This window comes from Crinia signifera, chromosome 19 (assembly GCF_055691185.1).
Source record: "Crinia signifera chromosome 19, ASM5569118v1, whole genome shotgun sequence".
NCBI classification, from domain to species: Eukaryota; Metazoa; Chordata; class Amphibia; order Anura; family Myobatrachidae; genus Crinia; species Crinia signifera.
In genome coordinates, this window is record NC_139226.1 from 7,968,401 (window position 1) to 7,988,706 (window position 20,306).

Consider the following 20,306-nt stretch of genomic DNA (forward strand, 5'->3'; position numbering starts at 1 on the left):
TACAATGGCCCCTGTTTTTGTACTTTGTGAAACCATGTAAATAAAGGATAATTCCAATATAGGATTTATGTATAGGAATATATGACCGGACCTTTTCCCTTCCATCCATACGCAAAGAGCTGTCTTGTGACATTCCCATTTTATAGAACTTTTTGTTCATTTTTATTGCATCTTTTGCTTATTACAACGTTTTTATATAACAGCAGGTTATTATACATGAAATAATGTATTTGAATAAGTAAAATCCATTATACAGGGCTATAATTCCACACGATAATACCCTTTATGTCACACAAACACCCTTTTTCCTGTGGCGCTGTTCTGCGGTGGTGTGGAGTAAGTTGGTTACCGTGCACTCAGAGGAACAGTGCGCCCTTCACCTCGCTCTGCGTTACGTATGCCAGCAGTGCTGATCTTTGACAGAGCCTGACCAGCAAAGGCCGCAGGAAGAGCCGTTCCTGAAATCAACTGTCCAGGTTTCTTTCTATAAATATATACACTGATTGCTTTCTTGTGACAGAAATAAAATCGATGGAGAAAAATCCAGAATAGGCTTCCTGTGTCTTCATCTGCGTAGGTGTATGGTAAGGTTTGGGAACATCTAATAATACAGTTCCTTGTCAAACCAACCTGCGGATAAACCAGAAAGGGGTCACACAGTGGAAAAAAATGGCAAGTAAAGGTCTGGGTTGTTTAATGACAATTCTACCACTATAAAAGTATTCCCTAATTGTTTATGTTCCCTAGAGGTGTAGGTGCGTGCAGTGTTTATCACATGCTTTCACTTTCATGAACTATCAAAGCTGGGCGCAGACAAATTGGGATCTAGGGAGAGATACCCCCACCTCTCTGCTATGGTGCAAGGGGTGTAACTAAAAGCTTTTCAAAGTGTGTTTCAGCAATGTTATATTGTGTTTCGTCTTCATGACCCGAACATCTGTTGATAATGGAATAAGTCCTAGTTTTGTGGAGTAGGACCAACCGGATCTCCTTGTAGAGAGTGATATTATTATTAACTTAAGATGTATTGTCAGGGGTGGATCTTACGTTAGGGAAACCCAGAAGTTACCAAGCACTTACAGGATTGTTTTCATTTTTAGGTAGTTGGGTCAATTAGCAAATTATGTGCCTTATACCCCATTCACACCAGCCAAATTTCCCGGGTTGGTTGGTTGGCCAAAATCCATTATCAACAGATGTTCTGGTCATGAAGACATAACGCGGTACTTATGTAATATCTGGGCTCCCGTTTTTCTTATGAGACTGCGGGGCTCGCTGCGTTTGCCACACTATAAAGTCAACTCCATGCGTAGTTGGAGAGTAGGGGTATGAAAAAATGGGGTGCATTTTACATGGGAGCCCAGATAATACATAAGTACCTATAAAGCAATATAACATTGCTGAAACACTTTAAGAAGCTTTAATTTACACCCCTTCCATCATATCAGAGAGGTGGGGTTTCTCTCCCCGGATACCAATTTGTCTGTGCCCAGCTCTGATAGATGTTCCCAGGTTCAACCCGGGAACCTGGCCGGTGTGAAAGGGCTAGGGGATACTTATCCACGTTGCCGGTCCTCGGTGTGCTGTCAGGCCGGGGATCCACACAGACGGTGGGTGCAAATGACAGGACAGCGGCGGATGAAGATGACGCAGCTCTCCGACGCCCTTACTGCTGCCGGAGAGCTGCGTCATCTGCGCCCGCCGCCTGTGTGGATCCCTGGCCTGCACCGAGGACCAGCAACTGGGGTCAGTATTCGCTGCCATCCTGCCGCCATCAAGCCTCCTGCCCGCCTTCTGACAGCCTCCTCCCACCTCTTTCCCACCCCTTCACACACCAGACTGGGTCCCTGCATTTTCTGGTGTGAAAGGGGTATCAGTGACTGTAACTGAATGCTTAGAATTTTGTGTGGTACATCCCACCGGAACATACGATAGAAGAATGTTTCTAATTGAACTTATATATTTGTACCTTTTTAGGCTTTTTATATGATATTACATAAATTGTAATAATGTTAAAGTGCAAATAACATCTGACAGTTTCATCTTGGCAAACCATGAATACAGTATATATCATTATTATCTAATACACACAGATCATTTTGTAACATTCCCATAACTGTACTCACTTCCTGGGTTTCTGCGGACTCCAAGTTTACGGATTTCATCATAGACGAATATGAGAATACCAAATGGCACGGGAACCAGCCACCATTGGAACCTGGTTAAACACAGGATTCAATTTAGAAACAATCTAATAAAAATGTCCAGTAAACTCTGACGTGGGGGAACAAAGCTGAATATCGCCGCCATTCAGATTATTCTGCTGAACATGGCACTGAGATCGAAGCCATTAGCTCCTCTGTCTGCACCAATCTGATGGGAATGTTCTGCGCTGACTTCTGTTCCGCTTACCGAATTGGCATAAAGTTGAAGACGTTTGGCATTCCTGGGCAGTAGCAGAGGAAGTTGCCCAGACACAGCTGGAAGACGATGGCGATCACCAAAACTTTATTTCTGTGACAGAAAATAGATCACATAGGGGTTTAATCGTGCAAAACGTACATCGGAGGAAAATGATTATAGAAGACAGGAATGAAGTAAATCTACAGAAAATGTGAAATCCTTTTATTTAGCGCTACCAGATACCATTAGCCATATCGACATTGGCACCCCAGGCTCTAACGCATCCATGGAAGAGATACAAAGCCCATAGACATTTATACTGGCTACACACTGGCCGATTATCGGGTGTTCAGTTGCATATTGGCCGATATACTGTGGGTGTGTACCGGCGATCTGTCTGTGCGCGCACAACCAACTGCCGATAGCTCAGCAGATATATAGGCACATTGTGGTGTACAGGCATCAGTGTTCTGATTTGGTAAGCCGCATGGTATAATATTTGCGTGTCGACGTGCTCAGGTGTTGACATTGACACCAAAAACATGTGAAAAACTGTCGAGCATTCGGTGTTGACTGTTGACCTAGGCACGGTCTGTGCGCTGAGTCACACCTCTTGTAAATGCCTTTCCGGTTTTGTCATCCGCCGCAATACATCGTGCTGACGGTAGGGGAGTGTGTACACATTTCCCTATTGTCAGTTTGGCGAATCAGCCGGACGGTTAATTTGTCATCTTTTGAGGTCGATCCTGTTAGCCACGGTTGATTCGCAAGTGTGAATTATCACGGGACCGGGGACACTTTACAGCGGATGGAATTCTCCAAAAAGCAATCGCCATTCCATCGCGAGCACTTTTTTGTGAATTCGGACCTGCGAAGGTGCTTGATCAGGTAAAATCAGATGCCGTTGCCAGCATTACTGTGAACAAAGGTTGCTGTATCAAGCAGATAACAGAGAAGAAACCCATAGCAACCAATCTGTTTGTATCCCTCATTTACAGTTCTAGGCAGGGATTATGATGGGAAGTCACAGCGGCTAGACCTGGATGTATGACTGACAATGTGATGCGTATTCCGGTCATAGGAAGACGGCAGCGGCTGCAGGAACATACCTAAAGAATCCTTGCTGGAAGACGGACAGACGTCGGGTCTTCCTGATGAGCACGTCAGAGATCTGACAGATCTCGATACTGATGAAGAAGACGGTGTAACAGTTGTACTGTTGGTACAGTCTCTGACTGAAAGTCTGGAAAGAACAGACAGCAGAGTTAATGTAACCTGTAACGACCCCCCCCCCCCCCAGATGGTATATCGCTGTGAGGGTGCCCATTCCCTACAATCACTTCATTATTTTTTTTTAGATCATATGTGTTGGATTTTTAAGGTGCAAAAAAATGATTGTGTAGAAAAGCATCCGTACAAATCATGGTTCCCAACCCTGGTCCTCAAGTACCCCCAACAGTTTATGTTTTCCACAGGTGCACTTATTACTCACTGACATGTTTTAAAAGATCCACAGGTGTAGCTAATTATTTCACTTGTGATTCTGTGTACGGATCTGGAAAACGTGAACTGTTGTGGGTACTTGAGGGCTGAGGTTGGGAACCACTGCATTAAAATACCTAGGCAGTCTATTATAATTAGCTTTGGAATGAAGCGCCTCTTGTACCCAGAAATAACCCGTTATTCCGTACCCATTCCTGCCCGTAGCTGTCCTGCAAATCCTGTAAGTGCTGGTTCTCCCAGTTGGCACGGAGCCCCAGACAGTAGGCCGGGAACCAGCCCTCCTGGGCCATTACTGTGAAATAGTCCACAAAGCCAGCAAAGGACTGAATGACACCTGGGACGCAGAGAGGAAGGATGTTGTTAACCAGTTATCACAAGGAATGCTTAAGAAGAAGATATCCAGAGGACAATGCAGGTTATGTAATCTGGCAAAGTTTTAGATTCCAGTTATCAGCCACTAGAGGGAGCTGTTTATGTCAATGTTGTACTTGCATAAAATAATGAACAAATCTGCTGTATATGTAATTGTGAATTATAAAATGCCATTTTATGCTTACTTACCAATCTGGAAGTAGGAGTAGACAGCCAAGGCCTCATTAACCAGACGGTCCCGACGGGGATTCCTTGGTTTAAGATGCATGATGTCACTCTCGGCTCTCTCATAGGCCAGAGACACAGAGGGGAACTGGATGGATGGAATTATAGATAATAGACATTAATTTGTCACCAAAATATGCAGCAAAATCCACCCTCAACCTCTAACCATCAGGTGGAAGTCCAATTCCTTTCTTTTAGGGGTATATTTACTAAGATGGGAGTTTTTTTGAAAATGGAATGTTGCCCGTAGCAACCAATTAAATTCTATATATGCTCTGCCAAAAAGTATAAAATAATTAAGTTGAATCTGATTGGTTGTTCAATAGAACTCCCATCTTAGAAAATGCACCCCTTAAACTATTGTTAAAATGGCTGCTGATATATTCAGCTCACAAGTAGATAGGTTAGACCATGCATTTCCAAACTGTGGCCCTAAAGCTGTTGTGAAACTACACATCCCAGCATGCATTGCCATAGTTTTAGCATTCCCTAATAGCAAAACTGGGGCAAGGCATGAAGGGACTTGTAGTTTCACAACATGTGGAGGGCCATAGTTTGGACATGCCTGGACTAGACCATCTATTTTTCTATTATGGAGATCAGGCCAGTGTTGTGCCACAATCGCCAGGAGGGTAGTGAAGTGTCAGAAGGGGGAGGATTAAGGGGAATATTAATATTTAATTAAGAGTTGTGCCCCCCCCAATAGGATTCTGTGGGCACAGATAAGTTTACCAACTTCTAGACAGTAAAATTTGGCTACATTAGCCCACAGGCTGCCATAACGTGAATCCGTTTGGTAGTTAGACTTATTTTCGACTCATTTTGAAAAGTCAGTTGAATTCTTTAGCTCACAAGTAGATAAATTAGAAATCATTTTTGCAATAGAACGCCATACATGTGCTTGATGACACTTGAAAGACTGGACTTGAGGACATGCGTGATGACGCGTGTATCAGCATTACTCACAATGTCCGTACACAGCTCAATGAAGAGGATGGTGATACAGCCCAGGGGCAGGGGGACGCTGGCCGTGATGTAGATGAGATATGGCGCCAGTTCTGGGATGTTCTTGGTCAATGTGTAGGCAATAGATTTCTTCAGATTGTCAAAAATGAGACGTCCTGTGGGAGAAAGCAGCTATGATGAAGTTGTTGGTGCACATTAGTTGAGAGCAACATTAGATTTTTTGTATGCTTGTAGTTATGTGTGCTTGTAGGTAGTTGCTTCCCATAGGTGGCGCTAGAGTGGCAGCATCGCGTGTGTTATACAGGGCATATCACAGGTTTTATGTAACACATATAAAATGTCATTATTTCTACCACTAGCTGCAACTTTGTGGGAATTTATCACACATTGGAGATAATTTGGAGAGAGATAAAGTACCAACCTCCTAATTGCAATGTTACAAGCTGTGTTTGAAAAATGACTGCTAGGAGCTGATTGTTTTGTACTTGATCTCTCCCCTAGCTTTGACAAATCTCCCCTTGTCTTGCTTCTTGCTTTTCACCAGGGTTGCCCCTAGATGGCGCCATGGTACAGCTCACCCTGTTCCACTCCTGTGACGATAGACGCAAAGTTATCATCCAGCAGGATCATGTCGGCTGCGTTCTTTGCGGCATCCGATCCCGCGATTCCCATGGCGACTCCGATATCGGCCTTCTTCAGAGCGGGAGAGTCGTTGACACCATCCCCCGTTACTGCTACAATGGCTCCCTAAGTCAAAAGGAAAATTTGTGTTAGTGGACAATGACTGTCTCCTTGGCTGTTGGGGGTTACATAAGAGCACACATTCTAGCTGTGGCTGTACGGTCGCATGTTCCCGCTCTTATTCAGTGGCTATGGCTAATGGCAGAGGTCCGGCAAGAGAACTTAGAGCAAGAGCACCAAAGACACATAAGGTTCTAAGATCTCCAGAGCAGGTTCCTCTGTGGCTCTACCCTTGGTTTCATTCCTCATCATTACATGGCACTACATAATATAATGGGATGGCATGGACACTGGGTATCGGTAATAAAACAGAAGTTATACCAGTTTCTGACAGCTCTCCACAATGATCAGCTTCTGTTGGGGGGAGGTACGGGCGAAGACCATCTCCGGATGCAACTTCAGCGACTCCACCAACTCCTCACTGGTCATGTCCTTCAGCTGTCCGCCATTAATGACACAGGCACGAGCATCCCTGGAAGGCGGGTCACATTTGGGATGGTTAGTGGGCAGATACATAGGGTGTATATATATAATTAGTAAGTATAGGCTAGGCTGGGCATTAAGTAGACTACCATTGACTCTAGTTCTAAGAATAATAATAATAGTTTTATATACTGTAGCGCTCTTTCTCCAATAGGACTCAAGGCGATTAACAGAATGAATGTAATACAGTACAGGAATAATGAAGTACAGAAAATATTTTCATAAATGATACTTAAGGGAATTATGGAAATGCTTGAGTAAACATGAAAGTCTTGGGTCTGTTTTTGAAGGATTCTAGACTGGGGGCCTCTCAAACTGTGTGGGGAAGTGAGTTGGTACTCGTGTAGTTTCACTGTGTAGTTTCACGGCTTCGCTCGCCCACGCTGCGGGCTCGGTGGCTCGCTACGCTCGCCACGCTATTTAAAATCAACTCCATGCCAACATGGATAGTGGAGGTATGAACTATCCATGTTGGCATGGAGTTAAGTTAGTTTTTTTTAGAAAAGTTTGTGGCGAGCGTAGAACCCGGAAGTAGCGCCATGCTGGCGCCGTGAAACTACACAAGTAACAGTGAGTTTCACAGAGTCTTAGCCACATGGCTGAAAGCAAGGCCCCAAGATGAATTACGGGAGATCCTACAGCAGGTATTGCTAAAAGTCCTTCATCTATAGATCGCAGTAATCGGCTGGGACAGTATGTATCCGAAGCTACTTTGGGTACCTTGGGCCTTGGTCAAGTATTATGTATCTTCAATAGAATGTGCATCATCCTTTTTCAAACTGCCCTTAACATGGCAGGTAGGTACTGATTGGTACTATGGGGCTCATTTACCAATGAGTGATCAAACCCGATTCATATGATAATCGGTGCTCCAGCCAATCAGCTCTCAACTGCTATGTGTTTGAAAAATGACAGTTGGGAGCTGATTGGCTCAAGCACCCTTTATCCTACGCAACCAGTTTGATCACTTTTTAAAGATGTGGCTCTTTATCTCTCCACTGCATCTCTCTCCAAGACTTATTTCATCTCCCCTAAGCCCTACTGGACTCACTGGCATTGCTTAGGCTGCCAGTGTGGTCATCGAGGTTACAAGGAGTGCCCCCAACATTTTTTTACTTTATATTTATATGTCGTGCCCATTACTCATACCGCTTGTTCACTTGTTCAACTGGAATGCGCAGACGTGCAGCAATATCCTCCACTGTCTCGCTGCCCTCTGAGATGATGCCCACACTGGCTGCTATGGCCTTGGCAGTGATTGGATGATCTCCTGTGACCATGATGACCTGGGGAAAGAGCATAGGGATTGCATATTCCATAATGCATGACCACTCTCCTATATATATATACAGTAGATATATATATTTCCCATCTACTCACTCGGATCCCGGCGGTTCTGCATTTCATGACGGCATCAGGGACGGTGGCACGAGGTGGGTCAATCATGGAGATCAACCCTGCAAAGCACAAGCCGCTGGTGGGGAAGTTCATATCTTCTGTGTCAAAGTTAAATCCCCGGGGATATTCCTTCTCATTGAGGTAAAGGTGGCAGAATCCTGGTCAGAGTAAATAATAGTGAGACCCTGTCTCTCACCCACAATGCACTGCGCACTGAACTCCTCCTTATAGACCGACTATGTGGCTTACTATTTGCCTTAAAATAAAATAATCATTGCAATTAGGGGTGTAACTAGAAATGATTGGAACCCATAGCTATGTCATTGGCTGTATTATGAAAATGAGAGGCAGGGGAAAGGTTCACTACCAATCTAGCAGATTAAAAAAAGATGGACCCTTCCACTGATCCAAAACTAGATACACATGTCCTTCTTACTCTAAACACAGAGTAATTATTTGTGTTCTCTATAATAGCACTTTGTACCTGTTAATGTAACCCTGGTGGCTTCTTGTGACTCCAGCAATACTTACCCAACACTCTTTCTCCCAGTCCACCCAGGTCCATGTACGCTGTCTGGAAGGCCTCCTGCCACTGCTCATCCAGGGCAATCTCCTGACCTTTGATCAAGATTGTAGAGCATCTCTCTAGGATACGTTCTGGGGCTCCCTTCATTACCATGAGGTACCGCAGATCCAGGGGGTCCTGCAGCTCATGGATGGATAGCTGGGGAAGAATGGACATTGTTGTGCTTAGAACTCCTGTAACAAGATAACTTGCACCTAGTGAGCTGCCTGTTGGCGTAAATGTTTATTTTCTTTGGGATGGCTAAACAATGGTTCTCTTTGGAAGGGTTTCTGTTGAGCTTTTCGTCCATGAAGGTTCAAGTTGCCACCATGTCGTATCATTATACAGAGAAGTCCACCGTGGTCAGATGCAAGGAAGCAGTTATCCCAAGCTACAGGCTGATTACTTCACTATGCATATGTGGATAGACAGACAGGCAGACCTGGTTGTCTCACCTGGAACTTGTTGGTTGAGTTGAATGGGACCTCTGTCGCTTTCTTGAACCGCTCTCTGTACTCTATGACGTTGCCGACTGTTAGCTCTGAGAACTTCAGCAGTGCTGTCTCTGAGGCATCTCCAATCACAATACGCTGTTGGATAAATGGACCAATCACTCAATGAAGGGGCCACTCTGATACTATTGTAATTCTAAGGGTCTACAGGTATTTTGTAGGAGGAATCTAAAAATTCACAAGGGATTAGTGACTAGTGAGGCATGAGGCACAAAAATGCCTTACACCTCAGTAGTGCCAGGGTGTTGGCCGCAAGCCCACTGCAATTTTTTTGTACTATGATTTACAGTAACTGATCCATTGGTTGTGAAATATCCATCCAGTTCTTACCTTGGGTACTGGTACTCCGTCCTGACCACCCTTGAAGGAGGCTCTGTTGCAGAGGCTGACCACCCTACTAAGAGCTCTCCAGGTGTCTGATGTCTGGTCAAAGCTTTGGCCTAAAAAGAAAGTAAATTAGGAGGTCACCAGGAGAGCAAATTTCAGTAATATCGGGGCTTTCATTCTTACTGCGGTCATAAGATTGGAGCCTGATCAGCTACTACAAGATCAAAGTTTGTACTCAGCAATGGTCCATTCTTGAAATTAAGCCAGGTCCTAATGGTCAAGGGTAAAGTTGTAACCAAGAGGTGCAGAAATGTTTTGGCACTACATTGAAATGATAAGGGCAGTCGAAATAATCATAACAATGTACAGGAAAAAAGGGATGCTAAGTTATAAAGTTTTATATATATTGCACCAAAGTTCCTCAATGACATAAAATATCCTTATAATTCAGACTAGCTATCTCAAATCATTCTACAGAAGTTTGTGGCCCAGGACTACTGCCCACTTTCCCCTGCCATAAACCTGCTTCATCATCTTATGATGGGTTGTCCTCATATAGATGTTCACCTGACTGATCTTCAGTGGTGTCAGCTGAGTGGATCTGGTTGTCGAACCACAAGTGAGACACCGTCATCCGGTTTTGGGTCAACGTTCCTGTCTTGTCTGAGCAGATCACAGATGTAGAGCCCAGGGTTTCCACAGCCTCAAGGTTCTTCACCACACAATTTTTTCTGGCTAGACGTTTGGCCGTGAGAGACAGACACACCTGACAGAGGACAGAGGACCATAGGGTTAACAACGCTGGAGATGGACTGGAGTTAGGATGTAAAGCTTATTTTACCATGAAAAGTAACATTAATTTCATCTACTGACATTGGCAAAACACGTGTCTCCCATCAGTCTTTGTGTGTATTTAATGTTTAGGTTGCATGTTCAAGTTTTTGCGTTAAGTGAGCTCACCGTGACAGTGGCCAGGAGACCTTCTGGGACATAAGCTACCACTATAGCCATGAAGAAGACCATGGCCCTAAGGAAGGGATATCCGATGACCATAGCAACCACAAAGAAGGTTGCTCCGAAGAAGATGGCCAGCCCAGCGATGATGTCGACAAAGTGCTCAATCTCAATGGCTATGGGAGTCTTCTCATTGCCCACACCTGAAGCCAAACTGGCAATACGACCAATGATGGTACGGTCACCCGTGTTAATAACTATTGCAGTGGCAGTACCTGTAAAACAGCCAAGAATTACTTACAGTATAGAACTTCTGTTACACTTCTGCACTTTAAAGTGTCTCCTGTCCGTAATAATTTAGGATTTTTAGAATTTTTTGGCACTTACATCAACCATGTTTAACCTTGGTATCTCATAACTAACCATCCCCCAAATCCTGCTGCCTCATACAATGGCCTTAGTATGTCTCTTTACAAGTTTTAGTGGTAAACCATTGTTGTCTTACCCTCCAGACACATGGTAGAGAAGAAGGCGATGTTCCTTGTCTCCAGTGGACTTTCGTGAGTATATTCTGGAGAACGAGTCTGAGGTTCGGATTCACCTGTTAGAGATGAATTGTCCACCTAAAAAAATGGAGGCACCAGGAATGACTTATCAGTGATATAACAACATCTGTAGTCCTTGCGTGCGTTCACAGATGGCCTTAAATGTGAGCACTTTAATGTTACTATCTGCTGATGAAGATTGTAGTACCATCATTCATCATCAGAAATTGTAGAATTAGATCTATACTCCAGGAGTCTTGAGAGGTTGAAGGGTCTTACCTTACACCCTTGGGCTGTGATAATTCTGATATCAGCTGGCACACGATCTCCGCCCTTTATCTCTACCAGATCACCCACCACCAGCTGGTTGGCATTGATCTGAAATTTCTCTCCGTCTCGCAGAACCGTGGCTTGCTAAAAATATGAAGAAAAGAAAGTAGAAATTAACAATTTAGCTTATGGACAAACATAAATATCTGATAAATAAAAGATGAGTGTAGGGTGTATCAATATTGACTGCCAGGCAGATAGTGTGTCAGGTCACATTAATTTAATTACTTCTAGGCAGTTCTACGGGTGAAAATACTCAATTTAGTTTCACTATAGAATAAGGTATAATATTATGTGTCATGGGACTCCTATGAAAACAGTTACCTGTTGTCTGACAGTAATCTGATCATTTGACCCATTCTAGCCCCTGTGTGCTCTACATGGTTGGGCCTCCTACTTGTACCTGTTTTTTCCAGGACAGTCAACATTTTTTACACCAAAATTTGTGAAACCCAACATTCTGTGTTTGGGAATCAGGCCTATGACGTGCCACATCCCCTGCAGTTCCACCAATGATGGTTGAGAAATGACTCATAAACATCTATGGAGCCAGAGTTTAAGTAGAATTGCCCTTTGAATGGGTTTGAACCAACCGTGATGGTTCAAGCAATGGCGACAAGGGATGGGAGGCAGGGCCAATCAGAGGAGGGCGGGTCTGTATGAGTCAAATTTATGGCTTAAGCAACCTACCGGTCACACAATTGTCACCTTTTAAAAAAAAATTTGAACAACTATGTAACCCATAGCAACCAGTCAGATGTCACTTTTTTGCTGTACCTGTGGCACAAGGTTCTTGAAGCTGGCAATGATGTTGGTACTCTTAAATTCCTGGTAATAACCGAAGCATCCGGTGACCACCACGACGGCTATGAGGGTGATGGCCAAGTACAGCTATGAGACAAAGAAGCGTATTACAATCGCACCTATGATACATCAGAAGCTGTCAGATCCCCCCCCCCTTTCAACTCACATTGTCCGCACTGGTCAGGTCACCCTGGGAAACCTCAATTCCAAAAGCAATAAGACAGATGCAAGCTGCCACCCACATCAGGCACTGCAGCCCCCCCGCCAGCTGCCGTGCAAACTTCACGTACTCCGGGGTCCCTTTGGGTGGTTTTAGCTCGTTGGGTCCATCCCTAAGAAGCACCTCACCAGCATAACTGCTCTTCAGGCCCTGCAAGGAGGACACGGAATCATGTAGTGTCCACAACATATTATAACATTATTACCAGTTCTAGGATCATTCACATAAAGGGCCTGTTTCAGGATTGCTCGGAGCAATTGATGTGATGATATAAAGACATGCATAGAAAGCACGGCTTCAATGTAGAAAGACAGGGCAGCGTTTTAGTGAATGCACCGGACCAGGTAACAGGAGCTTGAACCTGGCAGGAGTCAGACATAAGATAGTAACAGATGCTCCTCGTTATAAGTAGGGTTCCCATACTGTGCCGCTACTCCAGGACACATATGCATTACACAGGTTCTGTAGCTGCCTAATTATGCAAGCACTGATACACTACACTACAAAGTCGAAATTGACAGAAGGTCGAAACAAGCAAAATGTCAACATGCCAACAGTTGACACAAGAAAAGGTTGACTTGATCCACACCCGACACTGTACTGCCGTTGTTCTAGTTAAAGTTGCAGAACTGAGCTTACAGCAACAAATCAGTCATCTGAAGATGCAAAATCATATTGAACAAGCTTAGAAAACCCAGATCTTGGCTCAGAATTCATATTTTAAATATGAATTTGGGGTTTTGGATTGAAAAATGAAAGGAAATTTTGCTTTTTTTTTTGATCAATTAGTATCGATTTTTATCAATGATTATTGTTTTTTTTTATAGAGGTATGCGTAAACCTCCGTGTTTTCATTTTGGTTCTGAATCATCAGATAGGATTCAACTTTTAGGTTTGGTAGATTATCAATAAAAAGTCTTTGATTCAAAATCGATAAAAGAGCTAGAATCACGTAATTTTTGCAATCCAAATCTGAAATTCAGATTTGAAAACCATATTCTAAACCATGGGAAGATTAGATCTGGGACTTGTTTCTGACGTGATCTCGGTTCATCCAGACTGGGTTTCGCTTCAGTTCTTGTCAAAATTTGTGTTGAGTCGAAATTCTGAACATACAGTATTTAATTTTTCATCGGTTTGAACCAAACCAAAATCCGAATCCCAAACCAAAACTAAAGCATGATGAATTTGTGTCAAACCCAAAGTACGGCGGTCTAAGCACATCTCTAATCAATACTACTGAATGTTAATTATACCAGATTATTCACCAGTCTCATTGGAAGACCCCCGGCCATGCACCCTTATAGATCACCCAATCAATCCTGCACTTACTTTGGTGACGTTGGTCTGATACTTGAGTTCCAGCTCCTCTATTGTAATCTCGTGGTCATTCTAGAAAGAAGAATACATGTGTGATCATCTTTGTAAGATTACCACCATTAATTTATCTAGTGGAAAGAACACAGATGTTTTCAGCCTTTGTTCATCCATGTGGTAAAAAAATAAAAATGAAGTTGACCTCTATCAAGAGCTCGTAATCTGTGCTCCAGAGCACCCCCTACTTGAAATAATGTATAAAAAAGCCAAGCAATATTAATCACTTGTATTCATATCAGAGATATTGTGGGGCCTGGTGCAGCTGTCCAGTATGGCCCTGATGGGTTGGCCTTCACAAGTTATGTAACTATACATTGACTTCTACTGAGCGACCATCATTCTATCACTCTAAAATACTGGGAGGTCCATCATTTTTCATTTCTCAATCCCACCTTGCCCACCCTCTGTTTATACATCGTTGCTTGCCAGCCAACCAATCTACCCAACACCCTTCACTGCAGGTGCCAAGGTCTTACAATGTCCATCTCTTTCTTCATGCTCTCCAGCTTTTCTTTCTTCTTAGCGCCTTTTTCTTTCTTCTTAATTTTGACATCCATTTCACCCTGCTCTTCTCTTGCCATCTCCACCGAGTACATGTCGTAGTTCTCCTACATGGGACAGAAGAAGACAATATACAATAACTTGGTAAAACATCTTGCACCAGACGGCAGGAGCTTCTCCCCCAAATACTTCCCATCCAACACAAGGTTTCCTGGACTCACAGATCAAAGGTGACCCCAGATTAGTACATCCTGAAACAGGCAACGTAGTTTGATAATGTGCAGCAGGATTATCTGTCAAAGGCTCTGAAATGACCTATGGCCGAAATTCAGGTGGGGTGTCTCCGTTAGGAGCGAATTTGGCTGCTAGGTGCTTAGATTTTACATGACTAGCTCAGCAGGAAATGTTGCACTCGTGAAAGTCTTTCACCTAGCCCAGTGTTATTTTTAACTTAATTGGGAAAAACGCTCTACTGGTTAGCCCTGAAATTAACTAAAGTCTCCTCCATCTGTGTGACTCTTTCTGCCCCTTCCATGTGTTCAGTAGGGTGTAACACACGTGTGCTGAATTTGTCCCTTTGTCACAAGGTCACCTGCTCTCTACATAAACAATGATCAACTCTGTTTAAAAGGCTTCTTAATCTAGACAAGAACCAAGAGATAACCCGTCCTACTCTCCATTCCAGACAAGAACAGAACCCAGAGATAACCCGTCCTACTCTCTATTCCAGACAAGAACAGAACCCAGAGATAACCCATCCTACTCTCCATTCCAGACAAGAACAGAACCCAGAGATAACCCGTCCTACTCTCCATTCCAGACAAGAACAGAACCCAGAGATAACCCGTCCTACTCTCCATTCCAGACAAGAACAGAACTCAGAGATAACCCGTTCTACTCTCCATTCCAGACAAGAACAGAACCCAGAGATAACCCGTCCTACTCTCCATTCCAGTTGGGTACAAGGCCTTAGAGTGATGTCGGAGTCTTTGGTCCTTTGTAAAACCGTAATAATAGTTATAATAATACTCCTCCATGGGTAAGATGTGTCTAAGCTTGAAAAGAGAGAGGTAAAGTACAATATAACAGTCTGTTTTTGAAAATTGCTCAGAGCTGATTGGTTATTACATTATCTCTCTGTGAGCTTTGATATATCTCCCCATGGGGCAGATGCACTACGTTTTGGATAGTGATAAAGAGGGAGGGAAGAGATAAAGTACCAACCAAGCAGCCCCTAACTGCCAATTTTCAAATACAGCCTTTACCTTGACAGTTAGGGACTGATTGGTTGGTGCTTTATCTCTCTCCACTTTATTACTCTCCAAGCCTTAGTACATCTCTCCAGGAGAAGAGGAATAATCCATGTCATTCCTCTATGTCTTACCGGTACACTTACTACAGTATTATCTTGTTGCATTTTAGGTACATGGATCCACTAAGTTGACTGGTGAGTAATAGATGTGTTTGACCTGTATTAATGTTGCATTTGTGCTTTATTATTATGTTATTAGGCAGCGGTTACACGGCATGTTCCTCCATCTATAATCTCTGTGTCTTTGTATACCCTGTGATAAGCCGGCAGGCGTGAAGTGGCCCAATCACTGTCAGGCCTGAGCTGATTTACACATTGCGCTAAAGTCACCTCTGCTGATAACACAACTCTTTCTATTCATGGTAATCATGAGTTTAGGCAGAGAAAGTCCATTATAATACGGTATCACTTCTGTAGAGTGCAGAGTAAACAGTCCAGGTGTACTTAGTGTTGTTGCTGCACAAGGGCTTGTACCTGTACATGATAAGGGCGAGATACGTTATCTGCCGCATTAGCGCCTGTGGGCGTGGCCAATGTGGGTTATGTCACATGACAGAGGGCACTATAGTATATGCACACACCAGTACCATCCCAGCTACCCAATATTCCGTGATACAGAGGGTTTTCATAGCCTATGTACTGTACTCCTGGGGTAACAGCTATATGTGCTCTACAGACTACAGATTGTCCTAACACCACTGCAATCACCCAGTGCACTGATGTACCCTGGTTACAGGACTAGAGATGTGAAAGAGTACAGATGTTGCCCATAGCAACCACAAACATCAGCGTGGCATTTAGTACAGTCTATAAAATGATAGGCGGCTACAGGGAGATGGACAGAAGCAGACGTAAAAATATCTGCCGCTTGGACACGTCACGTGAGCGCCACAAATGTGTCAGGGAGAGTCGGCTGCGTTCTCAGGTGACACAGACACATAGAACAGGTGCAAATTTCTGTGGCCGAAACAATGCTGCAGCATAGATGGTCTGTCTCGACCCAGCGGCGGTACTGCTGCATGCAGGGGAGCAAATAGCGGGGGCCCCAGCTGGCGCATGCAATTGCTCAGGGTAGGGCTGAAACATTTGCATATTGTAACACCCCTAGCTCTGCCAACTGGTGCTGACACAGCAGCGCCCCCCTCTGAATCAGGCCCATAGACTAATAATCTCCACTATAATGTATACCGGGCTGCACAGTTGGTCAATGATAAAAATAGGGACAATACTTTAAAAAATGTAATGTTGCCTTAAAAGCGAGGACCATTGGTAACTGTGGGGTTGAGTGAAAAGTTTTGAAAAGTTGCCCATGGTAACCAATCAGCATTTACGTATCATTTTATAGAATGTTCTTGATAAATTCTACCTCAAAGCTCGTTGGTTGCCATGGGCAACTTCTGCACTGGTTCAGGTGCCCTCTCAGGTCAGCCAAAAGGGGCAGATTGAACACCCAGTGATATTCATGTGATCACTGTTATGAATGATACATGGTGCCCCAGCCAATCAGCTCGCGTCAACTAGGATCTGATTGGCTGGAGCACAATTTAACATTCAGAAAGAGTGATAAGAAGAAATCATTCATTAAATCTGCCTCTGAGACTTGTGTCAGCCATTAAAGTGCAGGGGGTTTTGTGTCTCCAAATAAATGGACTCAGGGGCTGAGAAGCACCAAGAAATACAAATATAGACAGGTCCAACAGTACCAATAAACTCTGTCTCTTGTGTCTTCCCGGCCTTGTTTATGCTTTCTCCGTCTAATCTGCTGTCTTTCCATTATTGTTATAGCATACGGTCATTACTCCTCGAAAAGCTACATCTGACCCAAGGGCGTACCCATCATAGGTGCAGGGGGCCCTTAGCTGAGAGGGGCCACATGTGTTATATACAGGGGTGTAGCCACCATAGGTGCAGGGAGTGCAGCTGCTATGGGGCCCAGAGCTGAGAGGGGCCACCTTCCCTGTCACAGTTACATGTGTTATATACAGGGGTGTAGCTACCATAGGTGCAGGGAGTGTAGCTGCTATGGGGCCCAGATCTGAGAGGGGCCACCTTCCCTGTCACAGTTATATATGTTATATACAGGGTGTAGCTACCATAGGTGCAGGGAGTGCAGCTGCTATGGGGCCCAGAGCTGAGAGGGGCCACCTTCCCTGTCACAGTTACATGTGTTATATACATGGGTGTAACTACCATAGGTGCAGGGAGTGCAGCTGCTATGGGGCCCAGAGCTGAGAGGGGCCACCTTCCCTGTCACAGTTACATGTGTTATATACAGGGGTGTAGCTACCATAGGTGCAGGGGGTACAGCTGCTATGGGGCCAGAGCTGAGAGGGGTCACCTTCCCTGTCACAGTTACATGTGTTATATACAGGGGTGTAGCTACCATAGGTGCAGAGAGTGCAGCTGCTATGGGGCCCAGAGCTGAGAGGGGCCACCTTCCCTGTCACAGTTACATGTGTTATATACAGGGGTGTAGCTACCATAGGTGCAGGGAGTGCCGCTGCTATGGGGCTCAGAGCTGAGAGGGGCCACCTTCCCTGTCACAGTTACATGTGTTATATACAGGGGTGTAGCTACCATAGGTGCAGGGAGTGCAGCTGCTATGGGGCCCAGAGCTGAGAGGGGCCACCTTCCCTGTCACAGTTACATGTGTTATATACAGGGGTGTAGCTACCATAGGTGCAGGGAGTGCAGCTGCTATGGGGCCCAGAGCTTAGAGGGGCCACCTTCCCTGTCACAGTTACATGTGTTATATACAGGGGTGTAACTACCATAGGTGCAGGGAGTGCAGCTGCTATGGGTCCAGAGCTGAGAGGGGCCACCTTCCCTGTCACAGTTACATGTGTTATATACAGGGGTGTAACTACCATAGGTGCAGGGAGTGCAGCTGCTATGGGTCCAGAGCTGAAAGGAGCCACCTTCCCTGTCACAGTTACATGTGTTATATACAGGGGTGTAGCTACCATAGGTGCGGGAGGTGCAGCTGCTATGGGGCCCAGAGCTGAGAGGGGCCACCTTCCCTGTCACAGTTACATGTGTTATATACAGGGGTCTAGCTACCATAGGTGCAGGGAGTGCAGCTGCTATGGGGCCCAGAGCTGAGAGGGGCCACCTTCCCTGTCACAGTTACATGTGTTATATACAGGGGTGTAGCTACCATAGGTGCGGGAGGTGCAGCTGCTATGGGGCCCAGAGCTGAGAGGGGCCACCTTCCCTGTCACAGTTACATGTGTTATATACAGGGGTGTAGCTACCATAGGTGCGGGAGGTGCAGCTGCTATGGGGCCTAGAGCTGAGAGGGGCCACCTTCCCTGTCACAGTTACATGTGTCTTATACATATATCATCTTTGGGTGGTACATGTGTGCCCTTATAAACTCTTTGCTATGGGACCATGACACATCTAGGTACGCCACTCTTCTGACCCAAACTGTCAGGATTGCTGTCCTATTCCCCAGCCCCTACGTCCCAACTTAGCCATGCTGACCTCATACTTAAGGTTGGACCCCCTTATTCCTAGAGAGTCAATGAGACGGCAATGACTAAGGAGATCAGCGATTTACATATATCTAGTTAGCTAGGATCACTCACCTTCTTCCCCATGTTGCTTATTTGGTGTTCGGGGGACTGCGTCCAGACTCCAGACTGATGGTTGGTTCCAACAAATCTTGGCAAGGACTCTGGGGCACCTTATAAAGCCCTACAGATTGTCCCTCCCCGAGCCCTGAAGTGCATCACAGCCCCCCTCCCCCACTCCCTACACCTTTACGTCTGTAGCTCAGATCCAATCTCACGCTTGTGATAAAACAAGGACAAGTAGATTACAGAACCTTCTTCTGTCCTTCAATATCTGCTGCAGCTCTGCACAATGCTCCCTGTAACTGTAGCAGGGCCCCTCTTGTGCTGGGCCGCACTTCTGGGGTACAGTACACATGGCGGTAGGGGTAACGTTGTGTGTGCAAAAAGAAAGCCAAACACAAAACCCCATAAACACTGTCACGCTGACAGAATCAACGGTGTCTTCTGCGGCCGTAATGTCACCTACCCCCAAATGTAAGCACAAATATAGGAAATAAATATTGGGGGCGCTGTTACCCCCATCTTACTATAGAATATTAAAGATTGGGATCAGTGCCCTGTGTAGTCATACATACTCTGATAAGGAAGTCCCCCAGCACACTAACACCAGTAACCAGTTTTATATACTACTGTACATGGTAATTCAGAGATCTTTGTTACATATATTTGTGCAAATATATGAATAAGCCCCAAAGCTGTCGGCTCCTGATTGGCCGCTAGGCGGCTTCTGATTGGCCAGAATTCAATCTGAGTAGAGACGCAGAGGATGAAGGATCTCTGCGTCTCTCCAGTGTCCAGCGGAGCGGGTGCCAGCAGCCGGGAGCAGCGCGACTTGAACAGAAGATGCCGGGGAGGTCGCCATAGAAGCAGGTGAGTAGGATTTCCTTCCCCAGGTACCCCTTTGGATTACTACGGATCCTGGACCCCGGACTCTTCAGCCCTGGAGCCCCGAACCCGGACCAGCCCCGGAACCAAGCCACCGGACCCTGGGACCTACCTACCGGGATCAAGATAAGTAAGTATCAGTATGTATTAAAGTTTTATTTTTCATATGTGTCAGTGTGTATTTATTTAACTATTTTTTTTTACTGTGGAACTACAAGACCCAGCGGGCCCTTTAATGCCCCGCAGGCTGGGACTTGTGGTTCTCCAAGTCCCAGCTTGCAGGGTAGGCTTGCTGGGACTCATAG

At 45.0% G+C, this 20,306-nt stretch overlaps 1 protein-coding gene across 1 annotated transcript; it reads right to left on the minus strand.

Annotated features, from left to right (window-relative positions):
* Positions 1-173: 173 nt before the first annotated feature.
* ATP4A (ATPase H+/K+ transporting subunit alpha) lies at positions 174-19,140 on the minus strand. Its single transcript, XM_083161595.1, has 23 exons — positions 19,129-19,140; positions 14,202-14,333; positions 13,681-13,740; positions 12,295-12,498; positions 12,102-12,215; positions 11,274-11,408; positions 10,955-11,072; positions 10,456-10,724; positions 10,063-10,261; positions 9,499-9,608; positions 9,112-9,246; positions 8,623-8,815; positions 8,074-8,249; positions 7,843-7,979; positions 6,532-6,682; positions 6,048-6,216; positions 5,470-5,624; positions 4,468-4,591; positions 4,095-4,240; positions 3,513-3,646; positions 2,413-2,514; positions 2,127-2,218; positions 174-630 (listed from the first exon to the last, which is right to left on the minus strand). The coding sequence occupies exons 1-23, from the start codon at positions 19,138-19,140 to the stop codon at positions 602-604; spliced, it is 3,096 nt and encodes a 1,031-aa protein (XP_083017721.1). The 3' UTR covers positions 174-601.
* Between the last annotated feature and the right edge of the window lie 1,166 nt (positions 19,141-20,306).